This window comes from Triticum dicoccoides, chromosome 4B (assembly GCF_002162155.2).
Source record: "Triticum dicoccoides isolate Atlit2015 ecotype Zavitan chromosome 4B, WEW_v2.0, whole genome shotgun sequence".
NCBI classification, from domain to species: Eukaryota; Viridiplantae; Streptophyta; class Magnoliopsida; order Poales; family Poaceae; genus Triticum; species Triticum dicoccoides.
In genome coordinates, this window is record NC_041387.1 from 662,183,783 (window position 1) to 662,202,356 (window position 18,574).

An 18,574-nucleotide genomic window follows, 5' to 3' on the forward strand; every position below is an offset into this window, starting at 1 on the left:
CGCGAGGAGAAAAGAGAGGGAGGGGCACGGATGAGACCACATCGACAACAAATAGGTTTTCGGAGAAAGTAGAGGTGTGTGTGTTTGTGTGGTGGTGGTGGTGGTGGTGGGGGGGGGGGGGTGCCATAAGCCTATGATGCGCCGTACATAGTGTTGCCCAAGTGCATGCATACATTGGTTGGCGATACGTACGTTGTCCAAGTTCATATGTATGTATTTTCTTACACCTAGCTAGTAGGAGTGGTAGATAGTTTTGGGCCAATAATATCCCAATGCAGACGTACATTGGGCGGCGACGGCGTGAGCGGCGCCTTTAGTTTACATTACCCTTTTGATCTCACGCCATTTGACTCTTAGCCCCTTGGCCCCTTGCGCCCTACCCTGCTAGCGACAGTGGAGTGCCGCTAGCTCCAACCCTCCATGACCTCACCACCCCGCCAAGCCCTACATATACCCCCGACCCACGACCGTCCTCCTCAGCACAACCCAGCCCAGCCACCACACCGGTGCATGCAACCCATCGAGGCCTAGCTAGCTAGTGTCACTAACCAGCCACCACCTTAGACAGCTAGCTACACCGGCGGCCAGCCAGCCATGGCGCTCGCGTCTCTCCCCAAGGTGGTGCTCGGCTCCGTCGCCTTCGCCATCTTCTGGATGATGGCCGTGTTCCCGTCGGTGCCCTTCCTGCCCATCGGCCGGACGGCGGGGTCGCTGCTCTCCGCCGTGCTCATGATCGTCTTCCACGTGATCAGCCCCGACGACGCCTACGCCTCCATCGACCTCCCCATCCTCGGCCTGCTCTTCTCCACCATGGTCGTCGGCGGCTACCTCAAGAACGCCGGCATGTTCAAGCACCTCGGCACCCTGCTCGCCTGGAAGAGCCAGGGCGGCCGCGACCTGCTCTGCCGGGTCTGCGTGGTGACCGCGCTCGCCTCCGCGCTCTTCACCAACGACACCTGCTGCGTCGTGCTCACCGAGTTCGTGCTCGAGCTCGCCGCCGAGCGGAACCTTCCGGCCAAGCCCTTCCTCCTGGCCCTCGCCTCCAGCGCCAACATCGGTTCCAGCGCCACCCCCATCGGCAACCCGCAGAACCTGGTCATCGCCTTCAACAGCAAGATCTCGTTTCCAAAGTTTTTGATCGGCATCCTGCCGGCCATGCTCGCCGGCATGGCCGTCAACATGGTCATGCTGCTCTGCATGTACTGGAAGGACCTGGAGGGCGTGGCCCCCGACGCGGCCGGCAAGCAGATGTCGGTCGTCGAGGAGGGGGGCCGCTCGCCGTCCGTGGCATCGCTCAAGAGCCCGCACCCGTTCAACGGCACCACGGCCGACGACGGGAACGAGTCGATGATGGAGGAGAACATCTCGACCAAGCACCCGTGGTTCATGCAGTGCACGGAGCACCGGCGCAAGCTGTTCCTCAAGAGCTTCGCCTACATCGTGACGCTGGGCATGGTGGTGGCATACATGGCCGGGCTCAACATGTCGTGGACGGCCATCACCACGGCCATCGCGCTGGTCGTCGTCGACTTCCGGGACGCCGAGCCGTGCCTCGTCAAGGTCTCCTACTCGCTGCTCGTCTTCTTCTCCGGCATGTTCATCACGGTGAGCGGGTTCAACAAGACGGGGCTGCCGGGCGCCATCTGGAACTTCATGGCGCCCTACTCCAAGGTGGACAGCGCCGGCGGCATCTCCGTGCTCTCCGTCATCATCCTCCTCCTCTCCAACCTCGCCTCCAACGTACCAACAGGTATACATACGCATGCATGGATTTTGTACAACAAATATGCACAGAAAAAATAATATATATAGAGGAGTTTAAAACACACATACATGGACCCACACACCTGGCTAGCTAATTTGTCACACGTAGAAGGGTGACACTGTGACAGGACAAAACACTCAAAGTAATAGAAAATATTGATCTAAAAAGAGTTATGGAAAATACCAATTGGAACTGCATATGAAAGTAGTAATTAAATTATGTTGGTGCGGCTGCAGTTAGCACACGCAGGCATGCATGATGCATGGTTTTTCTTGCCGAATACAGCAAGCAAAATTTTAAGTATGGAACGGACCAGAATTGCTATCTAGTCATCACTCACTCACACTAGACTCTAGCTAGCTTAAATAGTTAATTTGGTGTTGCTTGTGATAAGTGACCAGTGGCCAACATCAAAAGACCCATAAATCTAGTAATTCTAAGAAGATTATTTCTATCCTCAGTCACTTAAATACTCTAACTATCACTACTACTAATCTTATAGAGATGTAAATTATTGTAGGGGGGCACTGCCCCCCTCCCCAAAAGCTTGGGCGGTGTAAGTGATGGTCATGTGTTTTTGGTATGTGCAGTGCTGCTGATGGGGAACGAGGTGGCGACCGCGGCGGCTCTGATCTCCCCGGCGGCGGTGACTCGGTCGTGGCTGCTGCTGGCGTGGGTGAGCACGGTGGCGGGCAACCTTTCGCTGCTGGGGTCGGCGGCGAACCTGATCGTGTGCGAGCAGGCGCGCCGGGCGCCGCGCAACGCCTACGAGCTCACCTTCTGGAACCACCTCATCTTCGGCGTGCCCTCCACCCTCATCGTCACCGCCGTCGGCATCCCCCTCATCGGAAAGATGTAGCCACCCTATCCATCTACCAACATCGCCCTCGCCACCGCCGACCGACGATCCAACTATATGCAATATACACTTTCCTTATATATACCAGCAGCCTGTACATACGTACGTGCATACACAAGCGTATATACGGGCACTTTGTACGTACGTACGTATAGGTCATAGCCTCCGTTTTCGTATGTGTGTTAATTGCTGTGTGCGTTGTTGATTAATTAGTATATGTATGTATGTAATGGTGAGAAGAGAAGGAGAGGGAGATGATTATCACGCACGGTGTGCTAATTATTTAAGCAGTGCACCGTGGACTGTACTGGTGATTGATCTGCATGGACTAATGAATTTGCTTCATCAGATCAGAGAACACATATGTATATATGCAAGTGCAACACATGTGGTTGCATGATGCATTATATGCATACATATGACAAGATGTAAGGGAATTTAAGTAATGTTATCTTGTCATCTTGTGTATGTATGTGGCAGGTGGTACTTGAAGAAAAAAGAAAAGAAATCTCCTGTTGGTTCCTCTCCTAATTATTAATCACTACATAATAAGTACAAGCATAAATATATCATAAGCTTGTTTTCTACTACTAAAATATACTAAAGTATTGTTAGGCAGCTGTTGGGGGCTCCCAGAGACAGGGAATCAGGTCCTCTGTCTCTTTGTTATAAGAATGGTGACAAGCAAGCAAGCGTCTCTTTCCAAATGGCAAATCTCACTGCCTTTAGTTTTGTAGTATAAGAGGCAATCATGGTATCTAACACCTGGTCTACTGGCATAGTATAATAAAATTAGCCTCATGCTGTTTGTCTTGCTACCAAGATAGCAGACTACCCAACAGAATATACTCATGCACTACATATGAAGAGGGTATTCCCATCTTGCAAACAAAAGCAATTATTTAGCATCAAGGTTCTTTTTATTCCAGTAATCAAAGGTTGGGACACAGAGGGGTGGTGAATCCACAGAAGAGTTTTTGCCTTCAAGTCTCATTTATGCTGCTAATATCCCGGCGGTTAGATATGTAGCATGTTTGCCATGTACTTGTGGATCAAGCCTCTCCTCAAAGTTGAAGCTAAATGGAGTATTTATGAGTGAAATAATGCGCGTTTACGTACACAAGTGTTGATGATGGTCAGTTGGAATTAGTAAGGATCTGTTCTCCAAAAGATGATCATCTCCCCTTTGTAGAAAAAAAATAACGGTGGCGGGACTTTAAACCTTGAATCCCCCAAACCCAAAGTTACGCGTCCTAAACAGGCTTCAGGTTAAGAACAACACAAATAATCTTCAAATAGAACTATAGTTTGTTCGGACCCTCAAATTCATGAGCTGGAACTTGATGCCTAGTAATGTATAGAATATTTTGCGCAAGCGTATACAGTCGGTGATTGACAAATCTTGTAAGATTGAGTCTTAAGTATATATATGCTCTCAGTGTCTACACTTAATATTCAAAAGTCTTATCTTTTTTCCCCATTATGCATTTCAAAGGAAAATGTGCGGAACACACAAGGAAAATATCGCAAGAGTATATTCTCCTCACTGGCACTAATTAATCCAAGGGAAAAAGGGTCAACAAAAGCTACATTTAATTAACGGCCTCTCTCTGCAGGAAATGGCCAGCCAATCCCAAGATAGTTCCTGCCATATAACTTCATATCTTGCTAACCACCCCTCTTCTATATTTCACAGGGTGATGCTGGCCTCGCCTGCTCCAATGCCCATCTGACAACACATTTTTAAAATTGGTGGCATACTTTTTAAGGATGATGCAACCTTCCTATAGTGCAATGGACTTCCTGTGCATCTGACAACACATTCTCCACTTCATAAACATAAATATCTACATCGTAGTTTAAAATTGAAATGACATTTCAAGGATGATGCACGCAGGCATGCCACTACGATATCAATACCAGCGTTGCGCATCCGACAACACATTTTTTGCTACTGTATAAATATCTGCAATATAGCAATATTTTCTAAGAATGACGCTGGGAACTCACCTGCCAATAACCACCATCACACATGCCAACTGCACCACCATATAACTATTGCTGGGGCAGGCGCCAATTGGGCATATGCAAATGCAGGCTTGGAGAGTCTCCCCAGCGACCATGGCCACCCATGACCTGCACAAGTGTCACCGCGATAACTAAATTAACTCATAATGTGGTAAGATAAGATATCTTTACGCATCACTTGGAAACGTAGAAAGTATCTATGAAGGACTCCTTAAGTTGTTGCGTCGCAGTCCTAATAGTCGATACATTATGCAGTTACCTGAATGGCAGTTCAGACGAATATCATTTTACAGGATGGAAATATATATTTACCATATTCAAGGGTTTTTACAGGACACAGCCTGTGTTGATTCTTTCTATACTGTCTTGATGACAAACCAATCAAGAAGAGAAGTATGCTTATTACAATTTTGATACATCTACTAATCTTCACACTTGAAGTTGACCCTTTCAGCCTAGTACCTTCAGTAAAGTGCCATGTTGGCGATGAACTCTTTTCAGCTAGCTGACATCATGGTACAGGGCAAATAATAAGGCATCAGAAGGGGTTAGAGTCCATAAATTGATTTTAAAACACAAAGAATTTAAAATATAAAAACAACATCTAACGTAAAGCATAGAATAAAAATGAAATGCACTTCTGTACAATATTGTGAAACCGGAATTGTGTTTTCTGAATAAAGAGGGGCCAATGCATAACTTGGCAATCGAGATATATTTACTTGAGGCATTTACAGGTTATACACTGCGAAATGACCACCTACAAAAATATTTCCTATACTTGAGGCATCTAAAGTAGAGAGTGGCTGCTGCAGCCTGACATCAAGTATTACATACAGTGACCAGAGCAAAGCCATACGCATGATGCTGAATGTATGCATACTGTCAACAGCTTCTCAGTAGTCATGTTTGCACGCCTCCATGAGTGACCTGCGGAAGAGCAGAAGATTAATTACTGTTGCAACAGATGGTTGAAGGAAAGAACATCAAGTAATTCCATATCTAGCAAACTTACAAATTAAAACAGGGGTCATGAGCACCACAAAGTTGTACAGCCATATCAATCCTGCTCTGAGGCAACCAACACCCTTTGGTAGTGCCAAATCCAAGTCACCATATACAGCTTTATGGGTTGCCAGTGCCACCTGACAGAAAACAGTTAATATGATGAGTATCGAGAAGAAACATACCTAGCACTAAGAAACTTTACTATCTCTACACAACACGATCTTCATAGGATGAATACAAATCTGTTATGTTTTCTTTCAGGGGGCGGGGGACTGATTGGAGGAAAGAATGGCATGAGCATCCTACTTGAACAATGTGCTAATAGCACAAGATTTATTCCATACAATGGCTTAACTCTTAACATCATCAACTGTTAGCCAATCATTCCTAGCCAGACACATTGATCCTGTGCCAAATTATCATGCTCACAAGAAGGCCGAAGTTTGATGATCGAAATTATCATGCAGTCATTGAAGGGTCGCAACAAAAACACATAGATAAGAGGAGGTGAGCTCACCATCTGAGTAAAAATAAAAGTACATGCTACAACAGGTCCAGGACATCTGATAAGGTAGCAATTGTCAGAATTAACAAACAGTACAGCCTGGTTCACTATGCTCATCTGAAGGAACAAAGCAGCTCTAATTTCTTCATCGGAGCCCATCAGCGATCTACCTTCAAATTTATACTGTACATCAGTTCAACACCAAAATAACGTATATAGACCGGAAGAAAGAAAGCTCACTGAAAAGAAGTCGGGAAGTGTCGCCGCCCTGAAAAAAATGGCTGTACTCAGAATGATGTAGCTACCAGAAGCAACACCACTTGCAATGATTTTCTTAACTCTCCATCTATCTGGTGAATTACCCAGTTCCACCCTTTCAACTTGCAAAGGATGTACGTGCAAGTAAAAAGGACAATAACAATTGAACACTGAAATGAAGATACAAATAATACAATCCCACCAATCCATAATGCAAGTATTTTTAGCATTTTCAACTTTAACCGAAATGTAGATCCTACTAAGGTCACATTGAACTATTTCTCATGTTGTTCCTATTTCGCTCCTCATTCATTTCATCAAGAATTGAGCCTGTAATTCAGGAAATTATGGTATTTGGGAGAAAAGAAAGGAAGTTGTAGAAATAACTGAAGGGTAGCATTGGCATTGCACATGCACCCTTAATTACTGCGGCGAAGTCTAAAAGGACCTATATTTTGGATCGGAGGGAGTATAAGGTAGAGTAAGGTTGTGGACGTTTTGCAGTTGAGACCCACAATAGCTAAAAGTGGCAATCACCAAAGCCAGGAAACTTGACAAGTTAAAGTTCCACAAGAGAAAAATGACATGGAAACCAACCTTCAACAGAATTAATGATCCATGTTAGCATTGCACAATACAGTCAATTATAAAAACTATTAACACAATATGCAGTCATAATTGTACTCACAAGATGGACAGTTGATGACAGTGTAGATCTGCAACAAAAGCAACATATTGCAAGTGATCAGCCGTCTATCATGATTTAGACAACAAATACCATGTCAGCAACCAAACATTTAAATACATTCGAATGACATACCGTGTAACCCCTCATAACCTGACAGATCTCCCTACTGATTTGCACAGCTGATGCAATAGGTAACAGGGCAGACTGAGTCAAAACAAGATCAGATTCACTTTTGGTGCAATCAGTGGCCTCAGCTACTGAAATTCCAATATGGCTTTCACCAATGGCATCATGATCAAGAAATTCATACCCAACCATTGCACAAAGACATCCGAAATCTCGTAGCCTTCTCACTATATCACTGTTATCCTCTGCACTAATAAATCAAGATAGCAAAATCGTAAGACTAGTACCTTTGTGCCTTCCATATATCAAAGCCTTAACGTTATTAAAATTGTGTGCTGTAACTTTCTTGAGAGGATAGAAGTACTACTCAAACTGTCAACATAAACAGAAACTTCTTCCAAAGATACAAAGGAAATGTGAAAAATGGACATTGCTCCAAAGATAAGAACAGACCTGGAAAGAGATCGGAAATCCCATTGATGTTTAAGTGAGCTTCTCTGTTATTACGAGGTAACTCCAACACTGAGTGGGCAGGTAACACATTGATGCCTAGTTTTCCAAGCTTTCCACATACTTGCTTTGTAGTCAACAATGGGCTTTCTGAGGAGAGAAAATGAACTGTTTGCTGAAGAACTATTTATTACAGGAAATGACAAGACAGCTGAACGGTTGAATAACCTGTGAGGATTCTAATATCCAAAACAAAATTGATAAGGCTACCAATAGCATCTACGCTATCACTTCTAAGGTCATCTCTGAAAGGTAGAAGACCAATGAACTCCCAGCATGAGTCCACCTGGAGGAAATAATATAAATTAAATGACACATGCAATAAATTTGGGTATTGCAGAATTCTAATTAATGTGAAATTCAGTTGCACACCTGGTGTCCTACAGCTATGGCTTGATACCCATCAAGAGCAAAATTATCCATTACCATGCTTATTTTCTCTTTGACTGCTTTGCTGCAGCCACATTGATGAGCCACCTATAGCATGAAAACAAAAGATGACCAAGGAATGAGCCTGTACTAACACAATATGTGCAAATGCGTGCATGGTGATGGAAGTGGGGCTTGTTTGCTTGCCTCTATGCATTTTTGACACTGTGACTTGCCTTCGCAGGATTACCTTTGAATACGCAGCACTTGGATCCATTGCTATCAATGTATGTAATTAGGAACATCATCTTCAGTGCAACAAAGAAGCGGGCATGGTGCTCTAAGACCTCAATACCAGCTCTTGCCTACATTATCAGTATGCTTGTTAAGTTTACCAAACATTAATACACATAGGCATTAAAAGATAACATAATGAGAGGAAAGGAAACCTGTTCTGGATCATCCAAGAGGCTCAGAATAGCTGCATCAATTGGCTCTATATAGAATTCATGTTGAGATCTTGATGCTCGTGCAGCTAATATAATAGCTTGATCTTTGTCAACACCATTAGCAAACAACTCAATCTTGTCCCGGAAAAAACATGGCTTAGCACATCAAAGTACCAGTCAAATTGAAGAGCATCACATCCGTACTGGCCATATCTTCAAGTGCAACTGTTCCTCGGCTAGCAATTCCCAGAAAGCAAAGCCTTAGAGATCCCAATGCTAATGCCAGGTAGAGGACAACAGGCATTGCCATTGGAATCCCACCAATCAATGGTGTCGATTTTCAGAAACCGGAGGACACGAGCATTGGCAGGGACAATGTCCCCACCCTTGAGAAATATCATGTCCCCAGGGACCAGATTGCTGCGTGCAGATCTACCCAACTCCCATCTCTCAGCACCTTGGCCCTCGGTGCGTATGCTTTCGCCTCCAGTGGTGCCTTAGCATAATCCACGACAAGCTTTACAGTAAAGCATGCTATCAAGGTCGTAGCTAGTAAAAAGATGACCGCGGCCAGCATGTAATATCTCTTATCAGCTGATGCGATGGCGAGAGACACACGACTGTAGTTAGTACAGTAACCCATGACATGGAATTGAGTATGACACAGACCATGGTCTTGTACTCGGGGAAGAGATCGATGATGCCATCCCCAGAGCGAGAAGATCGTCATCAGGAATACTCTGAACATGCTGCCCTCCTGCAGGGGCAATAAATTTGACCTTATGAAGCTGCATTTTATTCACAAACCTGTAAACGAAATGATTCTCTGCATGACCTGGCTAACAATAATTTTCCAAATTAGATACAAATTGTGGATGGTAAACTAGTTACTGATTGTTATGCCTTTTTGTATCTCTCGTCGAGAAGAGCTGATAGCCAACAGTTGCCTTGATCAGAATGGGTGGAGAGAGGTGAGCTCGGTATTACTGACGAAGAGGGGCTCTCTGGGATCTAGGGAAAAGAAATAGGAAATCTAGCTGTTACCACATTGAGTTGTACCAACATTCACTGTGTTTTTTGATCAATATTTAACAATGTTACTCTAACTTGCAAAGCAGCACAACATAATGCGAATTTGCCATAAACACAGAGAGTACAGTTGGTGAGATTGACCGCCAAATTTCAAACATCAAGCCGTGCATTGTGACAATCATAGATGACAATATGTGTTTAGCACTCCATGCTGGGACCGACATGGCCCACCTCGAAGAGAAGGGGACTAAAAACACACTAAGGGCTCGTTTGGTAGCGAGGGATCCTCCCGGGATCCCGGCCCGTTCCCTGGGTGGAAAGCCCGCGTGGAGAGTCAGCCCCGGGCCAACTGCGTGGACATTTGGACGCTCGAGTCCACGTGGTTTTGTCGGCCCAACCCCCCTTATGTCCCCGGGATCAGATCCACGACTCGCAACATCGGCAAAGATTCCCCTGTTTCGCTCGCTTGCGACGCCCTCCGCAGCTGCCTCTCCTCTCGGTAGTCTCCGCCTGCGCTTCTGTAGTGTGGGGGATTTGCACTTTTGAACCAAATGCCGATGCCAATTTTCCACGGGACTTCTAGTTGGCCAAGAATATTTCAACCGGTGCATCTACTCCCTGGAAATATCCACCCTAACATCCAAATGAAGCCTAAATAAACTGAGAAGGTAGTCAAGATTCAAGAGTAGTGGTGGTCACTTGTGGTTGAACTATATACATTAGGTGAATGTTAAAAACAGAGAGTATATATTCATTCAGCTGAATAACCCATAATCACAATCAAAGGGTGATTATGCAGCTGTGAAGACCGAAAGAACAGGCCAGGCCAACAATTTAATCACAATCCGAGGCAACTTACTTAGCACTCGAATCAAATGGTTAGCAGAATTACTGCGGAATCTGTGTACCGAATCACCCATCAGTTGGGCGAGGTTGAATTTGAAGCCAGAAATGCTGGTATTCGTTTCTTCAGTCTTTTTTGTCTGGGAGGGAATTCGTTCTTCAGTTATGAATGAATGGGTGATGAATGGAGAAATGCAGAGCAGTTTGGAGCGCGAGGAGGGAGCGCGGGGCCTCACCTTGACGTGGTGGGAGCGGGCGACGACGTTGGGCCCGTGGAGGCGGAGCCGCCGCGCCGCCTCGTGGGCGGTGAGCCCGGCCATCTCCCCCGTGCCCAGCCGCCGCAGCACCTCCTCCTCCGCCGTCTCCCCCGTGGGCGCTCGCTCGTTCTCTCACCAGCTCCGCCATCTCCTCCGCCGTCGCCATCCGCCCCGGTCGATCCTCAAAATGGCGGCCCAGTGGGTCAGCGGAGCAGGCCCAGGCCCAGACGAGGGGCCTGACGACGAGGGGCCCATATCAGACGGCCCCAAGCGAGCAGGATTACTCACGGCGGGTCAGCGAGGGAGCTCGCTCTCTCTCTCTCTCACCAGCTCCGCCATTTCCTCCGCCGTCGCCCTCCCCGCCGGCCAGTGGGTCATAAGCGGAGCAAGAGGCAGGCCCAGGCCTAGTAGAGGGAGCGAGGGAGCGTCGCCGGTGGGCCGGATGGGCGAGGCAGATGGATAAGGGAGTGAGGGGGGCTCGCACTCCCGTGTCGCTTCGGCTTCCTCCGCTCGCCATTTTCCGTCCCGAACCGAACCAAACCGCAGGCAGGCGCACGCCCACCAACCAAATAACACCACACGCCTCCTTCCCTCCCCTCCCCACCCCGCCCCCCCCTCGCCGCCGCCACTCGCCACCGCCGCCGCAGCGGCCCTCCCTCCCTCCCCGCCGCCCTCCTCCTCGCCGCCCGCCCCGGCCGCCCCAAGGTACGCCCGCCCCGCGCCCGCCGCCGCCAACCACTCGAACCCTCCCCGCGTCCGCCCCCGCGTTCGCGCCGCCGGGGCCTACTCGCTAGGGTTTTGGCCGCCGGCCCCGGCGCCCCCGCGGGGTTCTGGGGCTGGCGGCCCTCGCAATCCGCCCAGGGCGCCCGCCGCGCCCTCCGCGGCGGTTTCTCCCCCGCTAGGGTTTAACCCCCATTTCCGGGCGCGGTTGCGTTTCGCGCGAGGGTTCGGCCCTCGTTTCCCATCCGTTTAGGGTTCCAGGGTTCGCGCGCCTGGGCTCGCCGGGCCTAACGGGCGCCCCAGGGACGAATTTCTGTTGATTTGATTAGGAGTGACTTTTCCCCCATACGACTGTTTCCCATTGCTGGATGCCGGATTCAATTGGACTCAATTCCTTCCCATTGACGTCTGTAAAATCGAATAAGGTGCATAGATTGGTTTTTCCAATCTGTCCCATCACCACAGAGTCCAAGACAATAGTTCACTGAAACCATTAAACTGATTGCTCTCTCTGCTGTGTAGTTTGCCAAATCATATTTCTGTTGCTTATTGCCATTGAATCTTTGAAGGCATCATCATATATCAGAGTAAGGCGCGCATACTAGATTTCCCAATATGTCTGCCACTGCTCTTTGGTCCATATAGTGCTCCTCTTAAAACAGTAACTAAACTGAGGCTGTGGCTACAGATGAGTTTGTCATGTTTGACATGCCACTCAGCTGTTGAATGTGTGTGCGTAATCCATTTCGTTGGAATTGTATGCTTCTATAGTTATGTTGCGCAGAACCGATGCTGTGAGCCCAGCAGTACATTTTCAGGGACAGCAGCTTGTTTCTTTCCTTGTGGCAATTTTGATTATGCACCACATTGAGTAAAAGGGTTTTAGATGTGAAATCCCTCTTCAGATATGGTTATCACTTGCTTTTGCATAATCCAAAGAAAATAAATTAAGTTCATTGCCTGTTCAGAAGAGTAAATAAGGGATACCTGAATTTTGTATTTGCACAGTTATTTGCTGGCCATTGGAGTACTCGGTTGAGGAATACCTAAAAAGGAGTTACTTGTAAATTTTCTGCTGCATCCAATTCCTCCCATATATTTTTTCTGGCATTGGCAAGAATGTCAGAAAGTGAGTTATCAGTAATAAAACCAGAGGTATGACCCGTGCATTTATTAGTTTGGAATTCGTTTGCCTTGAAGGAAAAATACTCATTACTAATTTTATTATCAACTTGCAGTCGTTGAAGACTTATATTTGGCTTCAGTGCTTTGATGGATCCATACAGCAAGTGGAGGAAGAGGTTGCCATGTTCTGCCCTATGATATGTCGAGAAATTGTCAAAAATGGAACAGGATCATCCAAAAATCATGCTATTGCTCTCCCAGAAAGAGTTAATCCATCAAGTTTGAGTTTGATTCTTGACTATTGTCGGTTTCATCAAGTCCCAGGGCGCTCCAACAAGGTACCGTATGTTTTAACTTCCTGGCCTCTCCATTTTACCTTATTTTACTGCTTTCCCTTTTTTTGCATCTTCAACCCATGGACATCGTCTAAGTTTAGATTGTTATATACTGTTTTTGTTTCCTTATTAATCACATGATATTATGGAATTACTTTCTCACCATAAGGATGATTGTCTGAATGCTTCAACTATTTTTCTTGGGAAAAAGTTTCACCGACTTGGATGTTGTATTCTGTTAGGATTGTACATTTAAAAATAGTCGACAAGCTTACCTCTGTTCCAGTTATCTTATTAGGCTTTTTGTTTATTGCGCAGGAGCGGAAGTCATTTGATGAGAAGTTTGTTAGGATAGACACCGAAAAACTTTGTGAGCTGACATCTGCAGCTGACAGTCTTCAATTAAAGCCATTGGTTGATCTTACTAGTCGAGCACTTGCTCGAATCATTGAAGGGAAGACACCTGAGGAAATCCGTGATATTTTTCATTTACCAGATGACTTAACGGAGGCATGTAACCTTTTCTTTTTGAGGATCAGCAGGAGTTTTCTTTATTAATTTGAGGCAGCACTTACTGTGAGCTTACATACATGCAGGAAGAAAAATTGGAGCCACTGAAAAATATAAACGATGATCCCAGGATTCGCTTATTGAATCGATTGTATGCAAAGAAACGGAAAGAACTACAGGAGCGCCAGAAACTAAAGGTAATTTTGATAGATTTCACCTGTTTTGCATGCTTTGATATGTTGTGCAATGATGTTTATCTCTTTCATCTAGTTGTCTTGCTCATGTTTGAATTTTACATGTTATGTTGGGTTTGTTTCAGGATATTCAGGTACAGCAAGAGCAAAAGGATGAGCGATCTTTGGACGAGTTACTTTGTTTTATAAATGGGGATGGAGGTATGTAACTGGACCGAGTTATATTGGCTATATGTTGTTCTATATAGTAATCATAAATTGCTAACAAAAGTTGCTGTCCTGAACCAATGCATATGCGTTGGCTATATTTCAAGGATCAAGTTATTACCGTAGTGAATGCATATGCCCATAATTCCCTGCCAGTTAGTAGTAATTGAGCATTTGGTCGGTCAGCTTTTCATGAGCTCCCATATTTCTGTAACTGGTTTCTTCACTGGGTGCACCTTACGGATTTTATGTCTGACTGGGATAATGATTGGAATTGGCTTTTGAAAATGGTTAGTGTAGATTGAATTGTTCCAAAATGTGGTGTGGATACCTTGGTACTGTAAAGCTTTAGATTATCTGGGTGATTCGCTGCCCAGTAGGAACAGTAATGAATATATTCTTGTTAATGGGACAATGCGGGAGTAGTGTGATGATTCTAAGAATAGTCAGCTGCAGGACCAATCTAATTTACGATGGCACATCTATTAGGCACTTCTGATTTGTCAACTAATGTTAAGTACTCCCTCCGTCTGAAAATACTTGTCGGAGAAATGTATGTATCTAGACGTGTTTTAGTTCAAAATACATAAACTTTTATCCATTTCTCCGACAAGTATTTCCGGACAGAGGGAGTATTTTGTTGCTCCCTTGTGATTTTCTTCTGTTATAAGATCGACCTATTGGCTGAGCTTGGTTACCATTTCAAGATAAACCAATACCTACAATGCAAGCATGCAGCATGGAAACATTCTCCATCAGTCTTTCCTCATGACTGCATGTAACCAGCTGTCCACTTGACTGACAGGTTCTGGAGGTGGGAAAGCTGGTAAGAATAAGAAAAAGAACAAGAGAAGGAAGGATCCGAAGAACCTCCCAAAGGCTGACCCTGAACATGTAAATAAGGTTATATGTTGTAACCCTAATTTTTCAGTGTATGCTATGTGAATAATTTTATTTCTTACATCTTTCTATCTGTTGAGTTCAGGAGGAAGGTGCCCGTGCGGTACCATGCAATGCGGGTGCTGTTAATAATATTTCTAGAGCTCCTTGCCCAAGTTCAGATGTGCAAGATGATAATGAGTACCCCTTTGAAGATGGTGATCTTGATGATGGACTTGATCCTGCAATGCAGGAAGAGCTTGATAGGTAAGGAATCTATCTCTCTTTTGTACATCTATTCAGGCCCTTAGCTTAGTTTCTGATTTTGTACTATGTTGACACATTATTTTTCCTAATGGGTTGAAGTGTTATGGGGTGCTTATTGTGCATCTACTATTGTGTTGCTCAGTTACAAATAGATGTCATTTTCCTGAAATAATGAAACCCCTGTTTGTGCTCACTTGCTGTTCAATAGAAGTCGCTGTGTTTAGAATTCAGAACTGAGGATATATCAAATGGTTCAGCTGTAATATGGAGCAAGCTAAATGTTTATATTTGATTATTCTATTGTTATGTGTACTGAAAATGCTATAACGAATTTACTGCCCATATTCCTGTGCCAAAGCCCTCATGCGCATTAATGGCATGCTTCATTTCTGAACAAACAGGGAAGTTGAAGATTTCGCTAGGAGGCTGAATTCTGTTTGGCCTGAAAGAATGCATTTGGGTCAAGAAAGAAGAGAGTCGCAGCTGATTGGTGGTAATGGTTCTCTGCAGAGATTTTCTGGTAATTTTTTCCATATAGAATAGTTGAAACGGTAGTGAGTATAGAATTTAGCCCACTCCACTGAATGTAGTTTTGGAAGAACAGAAGGTTTTACATACTACTCCCTCGGTCCCATAATATACGATGTTATTACAACAGATGTATGAGTATATCGGTTGTAATAACGTCTTATATTATGGGACGGAGGGAGTAAAGGACAGTGTTTGGTTAGTCCAACGTAAAGTAGGAATTACCTCATTCTTGCACCAGCTCATTCCATAACTGGGTCAAGTGATAATTTGTATGTGGCCGCAGGGTTCAATCACAGGTGAATGGCGTGCGGCAGGATGAGCAAGCTGAAGCCTAGGAAACTTGTGCACATACAGCTTCGAAGAGAGGTAGAGACCGAAGTGAGCAGCTGCTGCCGAAAAGGCCTTGAAACTCGGAACCGAGCTTGCAGACAATGTGCATCTGTTTCCCTTTGCCATTTCTGGCGCAGGGTCCGGCTCGTCAAAGTTGGGATGAAGCATAGCAAGGTTTTAGATAGATCAAGGGGGAAAATTTTCCGGTCCGGTCGTGTTATTTCTTGGATAGCGTTTGTTCATTCTGGGTCGACTCTGTTTTTTCCGTCGTCGCAATTTTCCTGGACAGAGCAGAGTGTGCAACTGTAAGAAATGATGATGTCGTCACTGCTGTGAAAGAAATTCCGTTGGTTGGTACTTATGCAAAGTCTGCTTGGTTGCTTCCTCCTGATGGTACCAAAAATGTGTGTGTGTGTTGCTGACGTTGAAATACATACAGGAAAATGAGGTAATAGCACCCCAAGTACCCTAACTTGCACAGAATGTGACGATTTAGTCCTAAAGTTGCAAAACTTGACTCCACCATACCACAACTTGCACCTTATGTGATGATTTAGTCCCAGGTCAATCACAGCTCGCCAATTGGCAGACAGGTGGCTGGACCGGTCAACGCACGCACTTTTGCACAAAACCCCGTGCCGTTTCCTTTTATCAACCCGCAATATAGCACACCTGAATTAAATCTGTCGGAATCGAGTTCACGGCCGGTTTGAGAGGATTCACTTGGTTGTTGTGGGGGCGACAAAGCTCACGGGCTGGCTTGGCAATGGTGACGTCAGCGACGGAGGCGTCGTCGCCGCCATTCGCCGGCGGTGTGGAGACGCCGACATCTGCTCATCTCGTCCGACCGTTCGGTGTATACCATCCTGATTACTGTGAGCTCGTCGCCCCGCCTCTCCTTTCTTTTCGTCCCTCTCCTCGTCGCCCCGCCTCTGCTCTGCTCTGAGCTCGTCGCCCCGCCGTTTGCAGCTTGAATCGCGTCCATTTGTGCTGGAATCGGGGTCGTGTAGTGGTGTTTTTTGCTTAGGATCATGTATGGCGAAGTGCAGCTAGGGTTTCGGCCGATGAGTTTAGGTTTGGGTTCGACATGATAGCTAGGGTTTATGGCAGACAAATTAGATGTTTATGCCTTTGTTGTTGGCTTTTCCTTCTGCTTTAGCTTGAACTCTACTCAAGCATCAGCTTGTGTTGTGAAATTTAACTCCTTTTTGCTGTTGAAGATGTTTTGTACATATTATAAACTTGGCTATTTTGTTATACACCATTTAGTATAGTTTTGGTAGTGCTAATGGTATGTGCAGCGAAGTTTCAGTGAATTGAATGGTTTTGTTAATGGTTTGCTAATGTTGTATTTCATTTATGGTTAGTTTTATTTAGTTCTCTTAATATGTTAAGTTATCTGTAGTTAACTGATTTTTTTCAATTACTGTATAACCGAATCTTTTCAGCTTACTGTAGTTAACTGAAAGGTTCAAGTATGTTAACTGAACCTTAAGCTTTTGTTCAAGTATGTTAAATCTGATGCATCTTTGTTTTGAATACAGTGTGTGATGCAGCAACTGGAGAAAGGGTGGACAGTCCATCTTTTACACTGGAGCTTGAGCATGGTGGAATTTTCTGTGGCCCAATCAGTAACCTGGAGTACTGGAACCCTTCTGTTGAGGTGCTAGACTATGTTGACTCTGGCACTTTCTCCTATGCATTCCTTGAACAACAGTTGATTTGGTTGGGATATCCTGTGAGTGAGCACATCATTTACTTCAGCAAACCAAATAAACCAATATCAGATGATTTGATCAGAATTAGCAGTGATGAGGATGTGCAGCATATGATCAGAGCTAGTGCTGAGCATAAGATGCCTGTAGTCATGGTTGACCATACAGATTTCATCAGCAACTTCAGGTCTGACTTGGTGTGCACATTGCCCCTACCTTTGATAACAACAACAAGTTTTGCAGCAGCAAGTGCATTCCCTTCCCATAGCCTAGTTTCAGTGTTTGTAGAAGACCCTTTGTCAGAGATTGCAGCAAATGGAACAGACCCACAGAGTTTTCTTATTGAGGGTACTGAGCACAACATGCTAACTGAAGATCCCTTCTCAGAGATTGCACCAATTGGAACAGACCCACACAATTTGCTTATTGAGGGTGCTGAGCACAACATGCTAACTGAAGATGGAGAAACAGTTATTGAATATGTAGTTGTTTCAGATTCTGATTTTAGTGATAGTGACTATGACATAGATGATGGTGATGATGATCTTTATGATCACAACATTGACTTTGATGTTGATGAAGAAGCTGATCAGGATGAGGATGATGTGGAGCCTGAACACTTGCTTGAGGATGAAGATCTCAACCTATCAACTGAGCAAGCAGATGAACTAAGGTACAAGTTTAAAGCCTTCAATGCAAAGGTGTACATGATTTCCCCCGTTTTTAAAGTTGGGATGGTATTTGCTGATGTGGTTGAGCTAAGACATGCACTGACTGCATATTCAGTTAGAAACAGAGTGCAGATCAAGAAGTTAAAGAATGACAAGAGGAGACTTGAAGCAGTTTGTGAAAATGGTTGCCCATGGTATTTGTATGCTGGCAATGACAACAGGACAGGGGGATTTGTCATCAAGACTTACTATGGAGAACATATGTGTCAGAAGAAATGGAAGATAAGGTCACTGACAGCAAAATTCCTGTGCAAGTACTTCATAGATGAGTTTAGAGATGACCAGAAGATGTCACTAGGTATATTTTCAAGAAAGATCACCAAGGAATTTCAT

At 45.1% G+C, this 18,574-nt stretch overlaps 2 protein-coding genes and 1 pseudogene across 3 annotated transcripts; 2 read left to right on the forward strand and 1 right to left on the reverse strand.

Annotated features, from left to right (window-relative positions):
- Positions 1-496: 496 nt before the first annotated feature.
- On the forward strand, positions 497-3,092 carry LOC119292149 (silicon efflux transporter LSI2). Its single transcript, XM_037570981.1, has 2 exons — positions 497-1,750; positions 2,356-3,092. The coding sequence occupies exons 1-2, from the start codon at positions 595-597 to the stop codon at positions 2,622-2,624; spliced, it is 1,425 nt and encodes a 474-aa protein (XP_037426878.1). The 5' UTR covers positions 497-594; the 3' UTR covers positions 2,625-3,092.
- Positions 3,093-4,535: 1,443 nt separating this feature from the next.
- LOC119293019 lies at positions 4,536-11,036 on the reverse strand (annotated as a pseudogene).
- Positions 11,037-11,341: 305 nt separating this feature from the next.
- Positions 11,342-16,156, forward strand: LOC119292150 (SKP1-like protein 21). 2 transcript variants are annotated; one of them, XM_037570982.1, is made up of 10 exons: positions 11,342-11,402; positions 12,426-12,572; positions 12,656-12,880; positions 13,196-13,387; positions 13,474-13,584; positions 13,707-13,782; positions 14,594-14,691; positions 14,774-14,934; positions 15,336-15,454; positions 15,749-16,156. In XM_037570982.1, exons 2-10 carry the CDS (start codon positions 12,537-12,539, stop codon positions 15,763-15,765), a joined length of 1,035 nt encoding a protein of 344 aa, XP_037426879.1. In that variant the 5' UTR covers positions 11,342-11,402; positions 12,426-12,536; the 3' UTR covers positions 15,766-16,156. The 2 variants fall into 2 exon arrangements, with proteins under 2 accessions (XP_037426879.1, XP_037426880.1); XM_037570983.1 differs by having other exon boundaries at positions 15,336-15,427.
- Positions 16,157-18,574: the final 2,418 nt, after the last annotated feature.

What these genes read in the sequence shown, in the direction of transcription:
- LOC119292149 (XM_037570981.1), top strand. Translation starts at nt 595, where the DNA reads ATGGCGCTCGCGTCTCTCCCCAAGGTGGTGCTCGGCTCCGTCGCCTTC. An exon ending in CGCCTCCAACGTACCAACAG is followed by an intron (nt 1,751 to 2,355) that starts GTATACATACGC and finishes TGGTATGTGCAG; the next exon opens with TGCTGCTGATGGGGAACGAG.
- LOC119292150 (XM_037570982.1), top strand. Translation starts at nt 12,537, where the DNA reads ATGTCAGAAAGTGAGTTATCAGTAATAAAACCAGAG. An exon ending in TCCCAGGGCGCTCCAACAAG is followed by an intron (nt 12,881 to 13,195) that starts GTACCGTATGTT and finishes TTTATTGCGCAG; the next exon opens with GAGCGGAAGTCATTTGATGA. An exon ending in TTTTATAAATGGGGATGGAG is followed by an intron (nt 13,783 to 14,593) that starts GTATGTAACTGG and finishes CTTGACTGACAG; the next exon opens with GTTCTGGAGGTGGGAAAGCT.